The following is a 14,598-nucleotide window of genomic DNA, read 5'->3' on the forward strand; positions in this document are numbered from 1 at the left end:
TTCTTGTGAAATAGCTCAAAGATAATGAAAGCTATAAAAACACAGAGAATGAGATACCCTAAATGAGTGTGCTTAAGCAACGCATAGTTTTCCATTTAAGATACCAGTCCTTTTCTTAGTCCATTTCAGTCTGTCATAAAACCTGCTGCTGCTAAGTCACTTCAGTCGTGTCCGACTCTGTGTGACCCCATAGACGGCAGCCCACCAGGTTCCCCTGTCCCTGGGATTCTCCAGGCAAGAACACTGGAGTGGGTTGCCATTTCCTTCTCCAGTGCATGAAAGTGAAAAGTGAAAGTGAAGTCGCTTAGTCGTGTCTGACTCTTAGCGACCCCATGGACTGCAGCCCACCAGGCTCCTCCATCCATGGGATTTTCCAGGCAAGAGTACTGGAGTGGGATGCCATTGCCTTCTCCGTCATAAACCCTACAATGCTTTTAAAACTCAAAGTCCTTATTCTCTAGTGAACAATATTTCTTGAATGCTTAGTTATTGTAGGTTCAGTTTTGCACCTCTGCTGACTTGAGTTACAAAGTATCTCATGGTCAAATCTCATCTTGAGTGATTTTCCAAAGGAAGAATAGGCAATATGGTGGCTTAGATACCCCTATATGTAAAAATCATTTGAAACCAACCTAAGACACATTTTCAGTGGCCATTAAACTGCGCATTTTTTTAAATACCCATACAAACACATACACACACACACACACACATGCACACGTGTGTATGTACCCCTGGTACTGCTATAGGCAGATTCCTTTTAACTCTTAATGTTTTCATTGCCTGTGGTATTGGGGAAATGTCTGAGTTAATTTTTCTTGTGCAATAAGAGAAAACCTGGGACCAGATCATCATAATAATATCCTTTGTACTTGGATAATTTCATATCTAAAGAGGAAAAGAAATGATCCTATCAGAGAACTTTCATTACAGAAATTTTGGATCCTATTGTCTGTCTTGATATTTTAATAGTAATGAAAATGAATTAAAGCAGCTGACTGTTTTCCTATAGGAAACAGCCTGGTAACATTGCTGTGCCACCTTTTCAACACCCATGGACTCATTCACCACTTCAAGTTAGATATGGTGACCTTACACAGATTTTTAGGTAAGTCCTTTTTTCCACATTTCTACTCCATTTCTCATGAATAATGGCAGTCTACAATACTGTTTAATGTAAAGTGGTAAGAGCCACAGCATGGTAGATGAAGACCTCATATTAGTCTTAAATTATCCATCTTCATTTTAAAATACAGTTTATCTATTTAAATTGTTGAAAAAATATTAGTTATGCTTAGGCTTAAAATATAAAGGCTATGTGAAGACAGGGACTTTGCTGATGGTTCAACAGTAAAGAATCTGCCTGCAATGCCAGAGACACAGATTCAATCCCTGTGTCAGGAAGATTCCCTGGAGAAGGAGATGGCAATCCACTCCAGTATCCTTGCCTGGGAAATCCCATGAACAGAGGAGCCTGGCGGGCTTACAGTCCATGGGGTCACAAAAGAGTCGGACATGACCTAGTAACTAAACAACCACAATGTAAAGACAACCATCAAGAGCAGATAACTGTCAGAGAAGTTACTGATCTGCTCATATATTAACAAAACCCAAGCAAAGTACTCCTCAAATAATGCCACTCTGGACATGAGTTGTTGAAATATTCAATAGGCATTTTTTTTTAATGAGAAGAGAACTACTGTGTATATGGACTTCCCTGGTGGCTCAGATGGTAAAGCGTCTGTCTACAATGTGGGATACCTGGGTTCGATCCCTTGGAGAAGAAAATGGCAATCCACTCCAGTACTATTGCCTGGAAAATCCCATGGACAGAGGAGCCTGGTAGGCTACAGTCCATGGGGTCGCAAAGAGTCAGACACGACTGAGCAACTTCACTTTCACTTTCACTGTGTATATAACACATTGAAGGCAGTGTTTTGGGTATGTTATTTCTAACAGTTTCAGTAACTCTGCAAGTTGGGTGCTGTCAATATTTGACCCATGGATAAGGAGAAGTACAAAGAAGTTTTGTTACTTGCTCAAGGTCAACAAATTGTAATTGGCAGAGCCTCCATCCAGGGCCAGGTCTGTTGGATTTGAAAGCCCACCATCTTTCCACCCAACTGCACCATCACTCTTCATCAAAAAGCAGTCCCAGCTCTCATCTGACTTTATGTATATGCTTATGTATCTTCCAGTGAATTATCCAGGGCACATTGTTTATATTTTTATTTATTTATTTATTTTGGCTGTGAGGGTCTTTGTTGCTGCTCAGGCTTTGCTCTAATTAGAGTGCCAGGCCTTCTCTTGTTGCAGAGCATGGGCTCCAGGGCCCATAGGCTTCAGCAGTTGCTGCACGTGGGTTCAGTAGTTGTGGCCCGCAGCCTCCAGAGCACCGGCTCAGTGGTTGTGGCTCACTGGCCTCGCTGCTCTGCTGCATGTGGAATCTTCACAGACCAGAGGTCAAACCCACATCTCCTGCATTGACAGCTGACTCTTTATCACTGAGCCATCCTTGGCACATTTTTAATCACCAAATAACTGCCCTCTGCCTCTTAGTGTGTTCCTGACTTCTTTGACTTGCCACGTGGCAGTGTTTTGAATTTGAAAGCTGACTTGATACATCAAGAAGAAAATAATGGTGATGATGATAACAACAGCAGCAGCAGCCACCAGGCTTCTATGGTGTTTACACATGCTGGGAACTCTTCTAAGAACTTGCATATATTAACCCGTTTAATCCTTACAGTATGCCTTTGAGATCAAAGCTATTATTATCCCTACTTTATAGAGGAGGAAATAAAGGAAACTTGGTTAAGTAACTTTCCCAATATACATAAGTAATAGAGCCAGGATTTACATATAATAGTAAGATAAACCTGCTGAATAAAAGGTACATGTGGCACAACAGGATTATTGGAAACCAGCCAGAGCAAGGCTCATTCCAGAAACACAAATAACCTCAAGCTAATTGTGTTCCGAGAGATTGAGTGAAGTAATCCCCATGAATGGAGCCAAATAATTTCAATTTGCCTAAAGAGGGAGAATGCAGATACTTTGAGCATGTGTGCACACCAGAGTATGTGTGAAAAAGCTAGAGTCAGTGACAGAAATAACACCAGAATCTACAGCCAAAGTCATAGGCTGGGCTGAGAGAATATGGCCACACTCGAAAATCAGGACGTTCTATACACACTGAATATATTGCATCTTAGGCATTGCCTTGGTTAACAGCTGAAACCGGCAAGTGGCTTCTGTAAATTGCAAACAAAATTGCATTATGTCTGTGGTATCAAGAGCACTCTGGTCCTTAGATTGGAAGGGCATGAAAGATAATCATTTGATCTGAATAAGATAGAAATAAATCTAAGGATTCCTCAGTTGGATCAGTGAATTTCCACCTGAAGAATCCCAAGGTTTGCTCTGGTCTGTATTTGTTATTTAAGTGATAAAGCTATCTTTGGATGAGAGCAGGGCTTTTCAAAAGGAAGCTTCTTTTATGGCATATTATTCATAAATGGCAGCAAACTTAATTAAACTATAATGTGAAATAAAGTTGTCCTTTTCCCACATGTTTATTTTGCCTATGAATGAGAGCCTTCATGAATGCCAAAAAGAGGTGATTTATGAAGGTGGTGAGGAATCCCAAGGGCCTCACAAATCCTTCTAGCCTTTCTTCCCTCCTCCCTCTCCCTCTTCTCTGCTAACAACCTAGTAGAACTGCCAAGCTGGCAAACTACCTTCCTTTCTAAGGCATCCCCATGTTGCGCATTTGGGAGTCGCCGCTATTTTTAAGCTAAGGAGACTTCAACAAGTCTGAGCTCGTGTGTCCTTTGTGTTTTGTTTTTAGCTGATTGAGTTATCTGTTTACCTCCTAGTCATGGTTCAAGAAGATTACCACAGCCAAAACCCGTATCACAATGCTGTTCATGCAGCCGATGTCACCCAGGCCATGCACTGCTACCTAAAGGAGCCAAAGGTAAGGCAAGCCCACTGTCCCCCCGGCCATCTGGAAACGCCAGGTTAACTGCCTGCGGGGCCCCAGATCGCCCGACATAACAGAGCAACTGGGTTATGAGTCCTTTATAGCATGAATACAAATTGCTTATATAAAGGGTTCATGGACTTCTCTGGCTATCCAGTGGTTAGGATTTTGCCTTCCAAAGCAGAGTTCAGGTTTGATCCCTGGTCGGGGAACTAAGCTTCCACATGCCTCGAAGCCAAAAAAAAAAATCAAAACACAAAACAGAAGCAATATTGTAATAAATTCAACAAAGACTTTTTAAAAAAATGGTTGACATCAAAAAAATCTTTTAAAGAAAAATTTTTAAAAGTTTCAGTATCAGCTCTGAAATCATGAAAGTAAGAAAGAAAGAAAGTATAATAGTCACGAAAGAAAGTAAATTTTCTTTATAATTTATATATTTGCAAGGCTGCATTAGGACAAAAACAACCCTCTCTATGACAATCTGCATCTTAGATATCTTCAACAATTCAAAAAGTTAGGTGCTTTTGCCTTGATACTATGCCACACATAGTACCACACTGAATTTTTCTAGGAAAAGTCTCCCAGCTCATGTTTTTTGATCAGCAAGTAGAATTACAACTCCTCAAGACCCAAGTTCCACTTCCTACTGAGGCAACTAGACATCCCAATTCCAGCCCAAGAGAACCTGTGTACATCAAAGACATCTGAAAAGTATACCCAGATGCAATGTATTAATCAAAAATTTTAAACATGATGATAATGCTGGTTACTCCAAACCTAAACATTTCTTAGCCATATAAAACCTAGCTGGTATAACATATCGGATGAGTTTTGTTAGGGTTTTTGGAAAATGATACCTCAGTCCAAGACACTGTTTAGTTCAATCAGTTTTAACATCAACCACTAAATATACAGACATTCCCAAGACAAAACTGGGTATGCCTCATCCTTATAAAATATCCCAAAGAACTTAAAGCTTTTTTTATTTAATTCTTAAGTAATTTGAAAATTGTAATATATCACAGTTGTATATTTAAAGTTAATGCTAGATTCCCATTTTCCTGCTTGTTTCCTTAGCTAATCAAAAAAAAAAAAAATGACAGCTTCTCACACATTGCCTCACTCTATTACACATTGGAGAAATATGCAAATTTTGCAATTCAATCCACTGTTGATTTCATATTCAAAGAAGTGGCAATGATATATTGGCTGAATGATATACAAAAGTGATTTTTTTAATGTGCCCATCACTTTGGCTTCAACTGTTTCCTTCACTTACAGCTTTCCTGGGAGCAAGGCTGACTTAGACTCTGCCTGTCCCCTCCCACCATAGAGAGCAGTGTTGCCAGCAGTCAGTGCTATTACGACAGCAACACACGACAAGGGTTGCAGCAGGAAGAGGAGGCCACCTGGAAGAGCTACATAATTTGAGTTGCTGAGTTATTTTCCTCCCAGTTCTTTCTTCTTTCCTGAAATTTCATGGGGCTGTTACCTTACCGACAGCTTAAGAAGGTTAAGGTCTGAATGACAGGCCCAAACGATACTAATACGATGATTCATTCCATGTGATTTAGCGAAAACAAAGGCTAGCCTATTTTGGGAAACACACCAATCAGTCTCCCAACTCCATTTTTTAACAGCTCGCCAGCTTCCTCACGCCTCTGGATATCATGCTTGGACTGCTGGCCGCAGCAGCCCACGATGTTGACCACCCAGGGGTGAACCAGCCATTTCTGATCAAAACGAACCACCACCTCGCCAACCTATATCAGGTAAGGGAGGCAACAAGATACATTATGGTGAACTGGTTTAGGCCCAGTACTGGAGCCTGAATCTCACTCTTGGAAATAGCCTTCATTCAGGGTCAGCCTTAGTGATGACCACAGCCAAACAGCATGGATTTGAAATAGGTTCAGAATATCCCCCAGGGAAGATAAAATTAGTTTGCAAGGATATCCAAGGAATTCAGTTTGCTCCAAAGCAGGTTTGAAATTGTCCTAGGTCGAACAGGATTCCTGAGTCTGCCTTCTCATGGTCTGAGACTATCTGTCTCCATGGGAATCTTCTAATATATAACGGCCAGTTGAAGCCAGTCCTTGTAGAACTTCTATAAATTATACTTCCCAGGTGCAATTCTTATTCAGACTTATGTTACATCTCTAGGACCATTTGTTAATCACATTTTAATTTTTTTGTTGGAGTATGGTTGACTTACAATATTATATTAGTTTTAGGTATACAATATAGTGATTCAAAAATTTTATAGACTATACTTCATTTATAGTTATTATAAAATATTGACTATATTCTGAACCTTTTTGGCTTCTGAGACAAAGGTATATTATCAAAGACAATAAGCATACTTTGTTGTTATAAAATATTTCAGCAACACTAGTAGTTTGACCTGAAGAACTCTTATCTCTGATATTCCTTCAGACATTATAACCCTCTATCATAAATGAGTTATTCCCAGAATTTTCAACACAGTTTTTGGAAGACCTTTGGTTGTCATTAAGAAAATCATTGCCTACAAGGGAGTCATTGATCTCAACTGTAGTATATCTTTTGGTTAAAAAAAAAAAATCAGTGCAGGAAGAATTTCTGCACTGAAGGATTCCCAGAAAACAGATGCATTATATAAGATGGTAGAGCTTGAGGATGCATTAATTCAATAAAGCACAGCTGGAACATGAAACAAAGCCTTTTCCCATTCATCTGATTAGCTTTTGGTCCTTATAGGAAGTGACATACCAAGGTTTATGAATCCCCCTGGTACATACTTCAGCACTGGGCTCTTTTGGGCTGTCAGCCAGTACCTGAAGCTAGGGTAGTAATGACCATAAAGAGAGGACAGGGTGACAGAATTTAGAAAAACTTTTGATGATGTTCAGTTCAGTCATTCAGTTGTGTCCAACTCTTTGCAACCCCATAAACCGCAGCACGCCAGGCCTTCCTGTCCGTCACCAACTCCCAGAGTCTACCCAAACCCATGTCCATTGAGTCGGTGATGCCATCCAACCATCTCATCCTCTGTTGTCCCCTTCTCCTCCTGCCCTCAATATTTCCCAGCATCAGGATCTTTTCAAATGAGTCAGCTCTTCTTATCAGTTGGCCAAAGTATTAAGTTTCAGCTTCAACATTAGTCCTTCCAGTGAACACCGGGACTGATCTCCTTTAGGATGGAGTGGTTGGATCTCCTTCAGTCCAAGGGACTCTCAAGAGTCCCTTGGTGTTGGTCTTCTCCAACACCACAGTTCAAAGGCATCAGTTCTTTGGCACTCAGCTTTTTTTATAGTCCAACTCTCACATCCATACATGACTACTGGAAAAACCATAGCCTTGACTAGACAAACCTTTGTTGGCAAAGTAATGTCTCCGCTTTTGAATATGCTGTGTAGGTTGGTCATAACTTTCCTTCCAAGGAGTAAGCGTCCTTTAATTTCATGGCTGCAATTACCATCTGCAGTGATTTTGGAGCCCAGAAAAATAAAATCAGCCACTGTTTCCACTGTTTCCCCATCTATTTCCCATGAAGTGATGGGACCAGATGCCATAATCCTAGTTTTCTGAATGTTGAGCTTTAAGTCAACTTTTTCACTCTCCTCTTTCACTTTCATCAAGAGGCTCTTTAGTTCTTCTTCACTTTCTGCCGTAAGGGTGGTGTTATCTGCATATCTGAGGTTATTGATAATTCTCCCAGCAATCTTGATTCCAGCTTGTGCTTCCTCCAGCCCAACATTTCTCATGATGTACTCTGCATATAAGTTAAATAAGCAGGGTGACAATATACATCCTTGACATACTCCTTTTCCTATTTGGAACCAGTCTGTTGTTCCATGTCCAGTTCTAAAAACTAAACAAAGAAAATAAAAATTAGAACTAAACTTACTAAACTATCTCAGAAGCTAAATGTATTGCTTGGGAAAAGCATAAACATGTGACTAGGGAAAAAATGAATGACTGAAATGAAAGCTCCCAAATAGATTTTCTGTTCTGGGTGTGTTTTAAATCTGACTTTTCAAATGTCTTTAAACAAAGAATATAAAGTAACAGAACTGGCTGCTTGAACTACTTCCATATAATGTAAAGTGAAAGTCGCTCAGTCATGTCCAGTTCTTTGCAACCCCATGGACTGTAGTCCATGGAATTCTCCAGGTGAATACTGGAGTGGGTAACCCGTTGCTTCTCCACGGGATCTTCCCAGCCCAGGGATCGAACCCAGGTCTTCTGCATTTCAGGCAGATTTCATATAATATAAACGCTTGCCTAATTTTAATTTCTGAATGTCAAATAAATCACATCAATGGAGTTTAAGAGAGTATCTACTCTACTGCCTGATTTGTACATAAAAATGAGGGTCATAAAACTGTGCTTTGACATGTATAATAGTATATATAAAACATGTAGTGAATGAATGTTTGGACACAAAGTCAGAACGAAATATGCCAGATGTTAAACATGCAAAAAAATAGGAAAGTAAAAGTAGAATTTCATCAATTAACTACTCACTGCTAATGAACAAAAATTGATTCTCAAAAGAAAGATATTGCAATCTATCTTATTCAGATACTAAAAATGGTCTCAAAAAATGGATTCCTTACTCAAACTTTTAAAGTGTAATTTTTAATAATAGTTCATCTCTCTGTTAAATATAAACATTCCAATATAACCAAATTCTGCAGCCTTTTCAGCAGAGCATACATGTATATTTTGAACTAGCAACTATTTATTACATGCATCAGATCCTATATTAGTATCTAGGGGTACAAAGATAAATAAAATTTAATCCCTGCCCTTGGACATTGGTGCAAACTCAGATGCTCAAAATGTACAAAATCCAAGAAAACTTAATCCCAGTTTGAAAAACATTAGAGGAGTTTGCCAAAGATATACATATATTCTTCTGTATACTTACATAGAAACAACTTTTTTAAAGCCTCTGAAGAATAAATTCCCATGCTGTTCTTTGTATACAAATATGTTACAACAATAAAATGAGCTATTTTTTTTTATAGCAGTTAATTTATGGATCTCAACTGTCTGGCCTGATCCTCAATAGTAAAGAGAAAGATCTTTTGGCTAACCACTAGACAGAAATTGGCATAGAAGACTAAAAACCAACATTCAAGATATTAGCTTCATCAGTCCCCTGCTCAAACCGTCTTGGACTCTCTTGAAGGCCAGAGATCAATGTATTTAATTTAGGAATAGTGTTGAAAACAAAACAGTATCACTTAATGGCATAAAGATACTTCCAATATCCTAGAGCTGTCTAGTATAAAAGTATAAAACTTTTATCAGCCAAATTGGGACTTTATATATTAAAAGTAAAAATTATTAAGAGGACCTGAAAATAATATGAAATCTTAATTATGTCCAAAAAAATATGATGGCTTTTACATTTGGCTAAATACCATTGCTTATCAAACACCCATTTCTTATTGACTATATGAAGAAACTCCTAAAAGAGAAAGAAAACTCCTTTTAAAATTCAGTTCAGGGACTCCTTTGGTGGTACAGTGGTTAAGACTCCATCCTGCCAAAGCAGGGAATGGTCAGGGAACTAAGATCCCACATGCTATGCAGCGCAGCCAAAAAGATTTTTTTAATTCAATTCAATGAATTGTATAACTAATCTTTATTCAACACTTACTATGACTCAGAAAGTGAAGTCCTTCAGTCATGTCTGACCCTTTGTGACCCATTGGACTGTACCTACCAGGCTCCTCTGTTCATGGGATTTCCCAGGCAAGAATACTGGAGTGGGTTGCCATTTCCTTCTCCAGGGGATCTTCCTGACCCAAGGATCAAACCCAGGTCTCTAACATTGCAGGCAGACGCTTTACCCTTTGAACCACCAGGGAAGCCCTGCAAGAGTCAGACCATGATTCAAACACTGGCTAAATGATTTTTATCTATTATATTATTTAATCTTCACAGTATCCCAGTTATGTAGGTACTATTGTCATAGCTATTTTCCAGAAAAAAGAAAATTGCTATTAAATTTAAGTGAGCTCCCCTGGTGGCTCAGATGGTAAAGAATTTGCCTGCAAAGCAGGAGACCCGGGTTCGATCTATGGGTAGGGAAGATCCCCTGGTGAAGGGAATGGCTACCCACTCCAGTATTCTTGCACAGAGAATCCCATGGATAGAGGAGCCTGGCAGGCTACAGTTCATAGGGTTGCAAAGAGTCAGACACGACTAACACTTCCTTATAATAAGCAGCTAATTAATGGCAGAGCTGGAATTAGGACTCAAGACTTCTACCTCCAGAGCCAAAGTGCCTAAGCACTATACATACCACCTCTAAAATTCATGTTAATCACCGACAATGTGCAGGAAGCTAAGAACTCTCCTCCAGGGCCTCCAGCAGGAGACAAGTAGCTTAAAGTGGGAGAGCCTTTGCTAAGTACTCTATAGCAGCTAGCTACAAACAAAATGTGATGGGAAGACAGAGGCAAAAGAGAAATTGATTATGTATATGGTTTCTGAAAATAAAAAATTAAAAAAAAAACCTTCATGGCAAAAGAGTGATATAAATGTTGTCTTGGAGTGTGAGTAACATTTTGAGTAGCAGGGCAGAGAGTGTGGCACTAACGGCAGCACAAGCCAGTGTACTTTGGGGATGCCAACCCGCAATCCAGAGGAACTGCAAATGGACTGTTTCCATGGCCTTGAGCTGAGCACAGTCCTGTCATGAATGGCCCTTCCCCTCAGCTCAATGACTTCGGCATATATGATGAAATGTATATTCTCTCTTTGATAGACACTGTAGATTAGTTGTACGGAACATGACCTGGGCCAGAAAGTCTTCCCTCTGCATTAAGTTGTCAATGAGGAACTGGCATAACTTTTTCGGTTTTCAATTTCAAGAAAAAAAAAAATCATGTTATGTAAAATATCAACTCAACAAGACCATTAAAAACACAGGATATTTAAAAATCTCTGGCAATCTAGCCTTTTAGCCTACCATGGCCTGTTGGTACGAACAAAGCTAGTGGAGGTGAGGGAATTCCAGTTGAGCTATTTCAAATCCTGAAAGATGATGCTGTGAAAGTGCTGCACTCAATATGCCAGCAAATTTGGAAAACTCAGCAGTGGCCACAGGACTGGAAAAGGTCAGTTTTCATTCCAATCCCAAAGAAAGGCAATGCCAAAGAATGCTCAAACTACCACACAATTGCACTCATCTCACACGCTAGTAAAGTAATGCTCAAAATTCTTCAAGCCAGGCTTCAGCAATACGTGAACCGTGAACTTCCTGATGTTCAAGCTGGTTTTAGAAAAGACAGAGGAACCAGAGATCAAATTGCCAACATCTGCTGGATCATGGAAAAAGCAAGAGAGTTCCAGAAAAGCATCTATTTCTGCTTTATTGACTATGCCAAAGCCTTTGACTGTGTGGATCACAATAAACTGTGGAAAATTCTGAAAGAGATGGGAATACCAGATCACCTGATCTGCCTCTTGAAAAATTTGTATGCAGGTCAGGAAGCAACAGTTAGAACTGGACATGGAACAACAGACTTGTTCCAAATAGGAAAAGGAGTACGTCAAGGCTGTATATTGTCACCCTGTTTATTTAACTTCTATGCAGAGTACATCATGAGAAATGCTAGACTGGAAGAAACACAAGCTGGAATCAAGATTGCCGGGAGAAATATCAATAACCTCAGATATGCAGATGACACCACCCTTATGGCAGAGAGTGAAGAGGAACTAAAAAGCCTCTTGATGAAAGTGAAAGTGGGGAGTGAAAAAGTTGGCTTAAAGCTCAACATTCAGAAAATGAAGATCATGGCATCCGGTCCCGTCACTTCATGGGAAATAGATGGGGAAACAGTGGAAACAGTGTCAGACTTTATTTTTCTGGGCTCCAAAATCACTGCAGATGGTGACTGCAGCCATGAAATTAAAAGACACTTACTCCTTGGAAGGAAAGTTATGACCAACCTAGATAGCATAATCAAAAGCAGAGACATTACTTTGCCAACAAAGGTTTGTCTAGTCAAGGCTATGGTTTTTCCTGTGGTCATGTGTGGATGTGAGAGTTGGACTGTGAAGAAGGCTGAGCACCGAAGAATTGATGCTTTTGAACTGTGGTGTTGGAAAAGACTCTTGAGAGTCCCTTGGACTGCAAGGAGATCCAACCAGTCCATTCTGAAGGAGATCAGCCCTGGGATTTCTTTGGAAGGAATGATGCTAAAGCTGAAACTCCAATACTTTGGCCACCTCATGAGAAGAGTTGACTCATTGGAAAAGACTCTGATGCTGGGAGGGATTGGGGGCAAGAGGAGAAGGGGACAACAGAGGATGAGATGGCTGGATGGCATCACTGACTCGATGGATGTGAGTCTGAGTGAACTCCGGGAGTTGGTGATGGACAGGGAGGCCTGGCATGCTGCGATTCATGGGGTCGCAAAGAGTCGGACACGACTGAGCGACTGATCTGATCTGGCCTGTTGGTTGAGACAGAAATGAGATTTAAGGAAACTATATGCAGATTTTCAGGTGATGTACCTATATACATGTTTCTAGGGAGGAGATCCATAACTTATATTCATGTTTTAAAATGAGTTATAGATTCAGAAAATAATAAGAACTGTGATAATGAGTGAAAAATATACACACACAGACACACACACACACACACTATATATATATATATACACACACAAATATACACATATATATATTACATAATGGGTGCATGCATGCAATAATATCATGTGTGAGTGTCTGACTCTTTGAGACCCAACAGACTGTAGCCTGCCAAGCTCCTTTGTCCATGGGATTTTCCAGGCAAGAATATTGGAGTGGGTTGCCATGCCATCCTCCAGGCATCTTCCCAACCCAGGGATCAAACCCGAATCTCTTACATCTCCTGCGTTGGCAGGCAGGTTCTTTACCACTAGCACCACCTGGGAAGCCCAGTATATATACATTTACATACATATATATATATATATATATATATAAACTGTGCATGCAGACACACTTAGTCAAAAAGAATAACCAAGAAGTTATGCCAGGAATTATGTGGCTTTGAGAACGCCCTGTGCGTGACTGTGTACAATCCAGAATTACTATAAATGAGATAAAATGGAAGAGGGCTTCCTCTCCCTCCTTTTGTTGGCTGTACTCTTTTAGTTCTAATAAATAAGAAGATCATTGCATAAGGCCCAGCCTGTGCTTCTGCCCTGAGATAAAGAGAGTCAGGGCAGCTGGAGTAAAGGCCAGGCCAGAGGACTCTCTCCCATTGTCCTCTGTCTGGGTCAGACTCACTGGCTGAACTGCCAACCCAAGTTCAACTTGAAGACCGTAAAGGCGTTTCCACCTGGCATCTCTGTCATCAGACTGGAAGCAGTCCAGCTGTCTGTGGTGAACTAAGAGGTGCCTAAGAGCATGTGAGAGATACAGTTGAGAATTATTTTCTCTGTCCCTCCACCCTCCAATCTTCTAACATATGGGTTCAGCAGTTTTTCAAAATAAACATTAAATCAGATATGATATTGCTTATTACAGTTATAAAAGGGATTGCTTTCAGTTCAATTCAAAATCTAGAATATGATACCAATGAACTTATTTACAAAGCACAAACAGACTCACAGACATAGAAAACCAACTTATGGTTAAAAAAGGGGAAGGCGAGGATAAATTAGGAGTTTGGGATCATCTGATACAAACCACTATGTATAATATAGATAAGCAACAAGGATGCATTGTATAGCACAGGGGACTATATTCAGTATCTTGTAATAAAACATATAAAAAATTTAATTGCTTTTGATAGAGTCCAACTTCATATTAACTATTGACAGAGCAACCCAATGAATAAAATAATTGTTCCATGAAGCATCATATTTATTGCATTCCCTACTTGTCTTGAAGAGGTTTATAATCATTTTTCTTAGTCATTTATCATAAGCACTTATAAGAGGCCAGCATTTTTAACCACTTTTTATTCTTAACGACTCTGAACTGTAAATACAAAGTTGACAGAGCCAGGAGACGTGTTCCTCCCACAGGGTCCTATGACCACTACTCTGACAAGCAACTGCAAGGATTATATGTAACCCCATAATTTTTGCAGCATGAAAGGTGTTTCGGGTAAGCAGAGTGAAAATTGTAAAAAGGAGGTTCAAATTTGATTTTCTGTTTCCTAAACTTTCTGCTGTTCATCATGAGGTTGCCATTGTGGGCACCTCCATGGCCCTGATCTGAATGAACCCAGGCCTGCCCCATGGACAAGCAGTTCAATGTCCATCCAGGCTCCTTGCCCTCAGAGCAGTATCTTTGGCAGATGCAGATCAAACAAGAGAAAGACATCTTCCAGCGGGCAGTAAACAGAGCAGACCTGTAGTTTCTTCAAGGGCCAAGGTCTTGTTCAGGACTCAAGGAGTTTCTGTTCCCCTGAGACCTCCTGAGCTGGGGCTCTGGCAGCATCACCAAGGAGACCACTGGGCTTGTTAGGGAGGAACTCAGTGACTTCATTATCTTCTGGAGTCTTGCTTCCCGGTTTCGTGAGCAATTAAAAATGAAAATACAGACTATGTTCCTGTTGTTGTTTTTCTTCCTGCCTCCACTGGTTGAAAAGGTATAATTAAGTC

At 40.0% G+C, this 14,598-nt stretch overlaps 1 protein-coding gene across 3 annotated transcripts in view; it reads left to right on the forward strand.

Moving 5' to 3' along the window:
- Positions 1-14,598, forward strand: part of PDE7B (phosphodiesterase 7B) — a 351,638-nt gene that overhangs the window by 305,503 nt on the left and 31,537 nt on the right. For all 3 annotated transcript variants that reach the window (XM_070376732.1, XM_005899105.3, XM_070376731.1), the window contains 3 exons: positions 1,013-1,108; positions 3,879-3,979; positions 5,629-5,760. In XM_070376732.1, the coding sequence (XP_070232833.1) occupies positions 1,013-1,108; positions 3,879-3,979; positions 5,629-5,760 (329 nt within the window). The remainder of the gene's footprint in view (positions 1-1,012; positions 1,109-3,878; positions 3,980-5,628; positions 5,761-14,598) is intronic.

Source organism: Bos mutus, chromosome 9, assembly GCF_027580195.1.
Source record: "Bos mutus isolate GX-2022 chromosome 9, NWIPB_WYAK_1.1, whole genome shotgun sequence".
NCBI lineage: Eukaryota > Metazoa > Chordata > Mammalia > Artiodactyla > Bovidae > Bos > Bos mutus.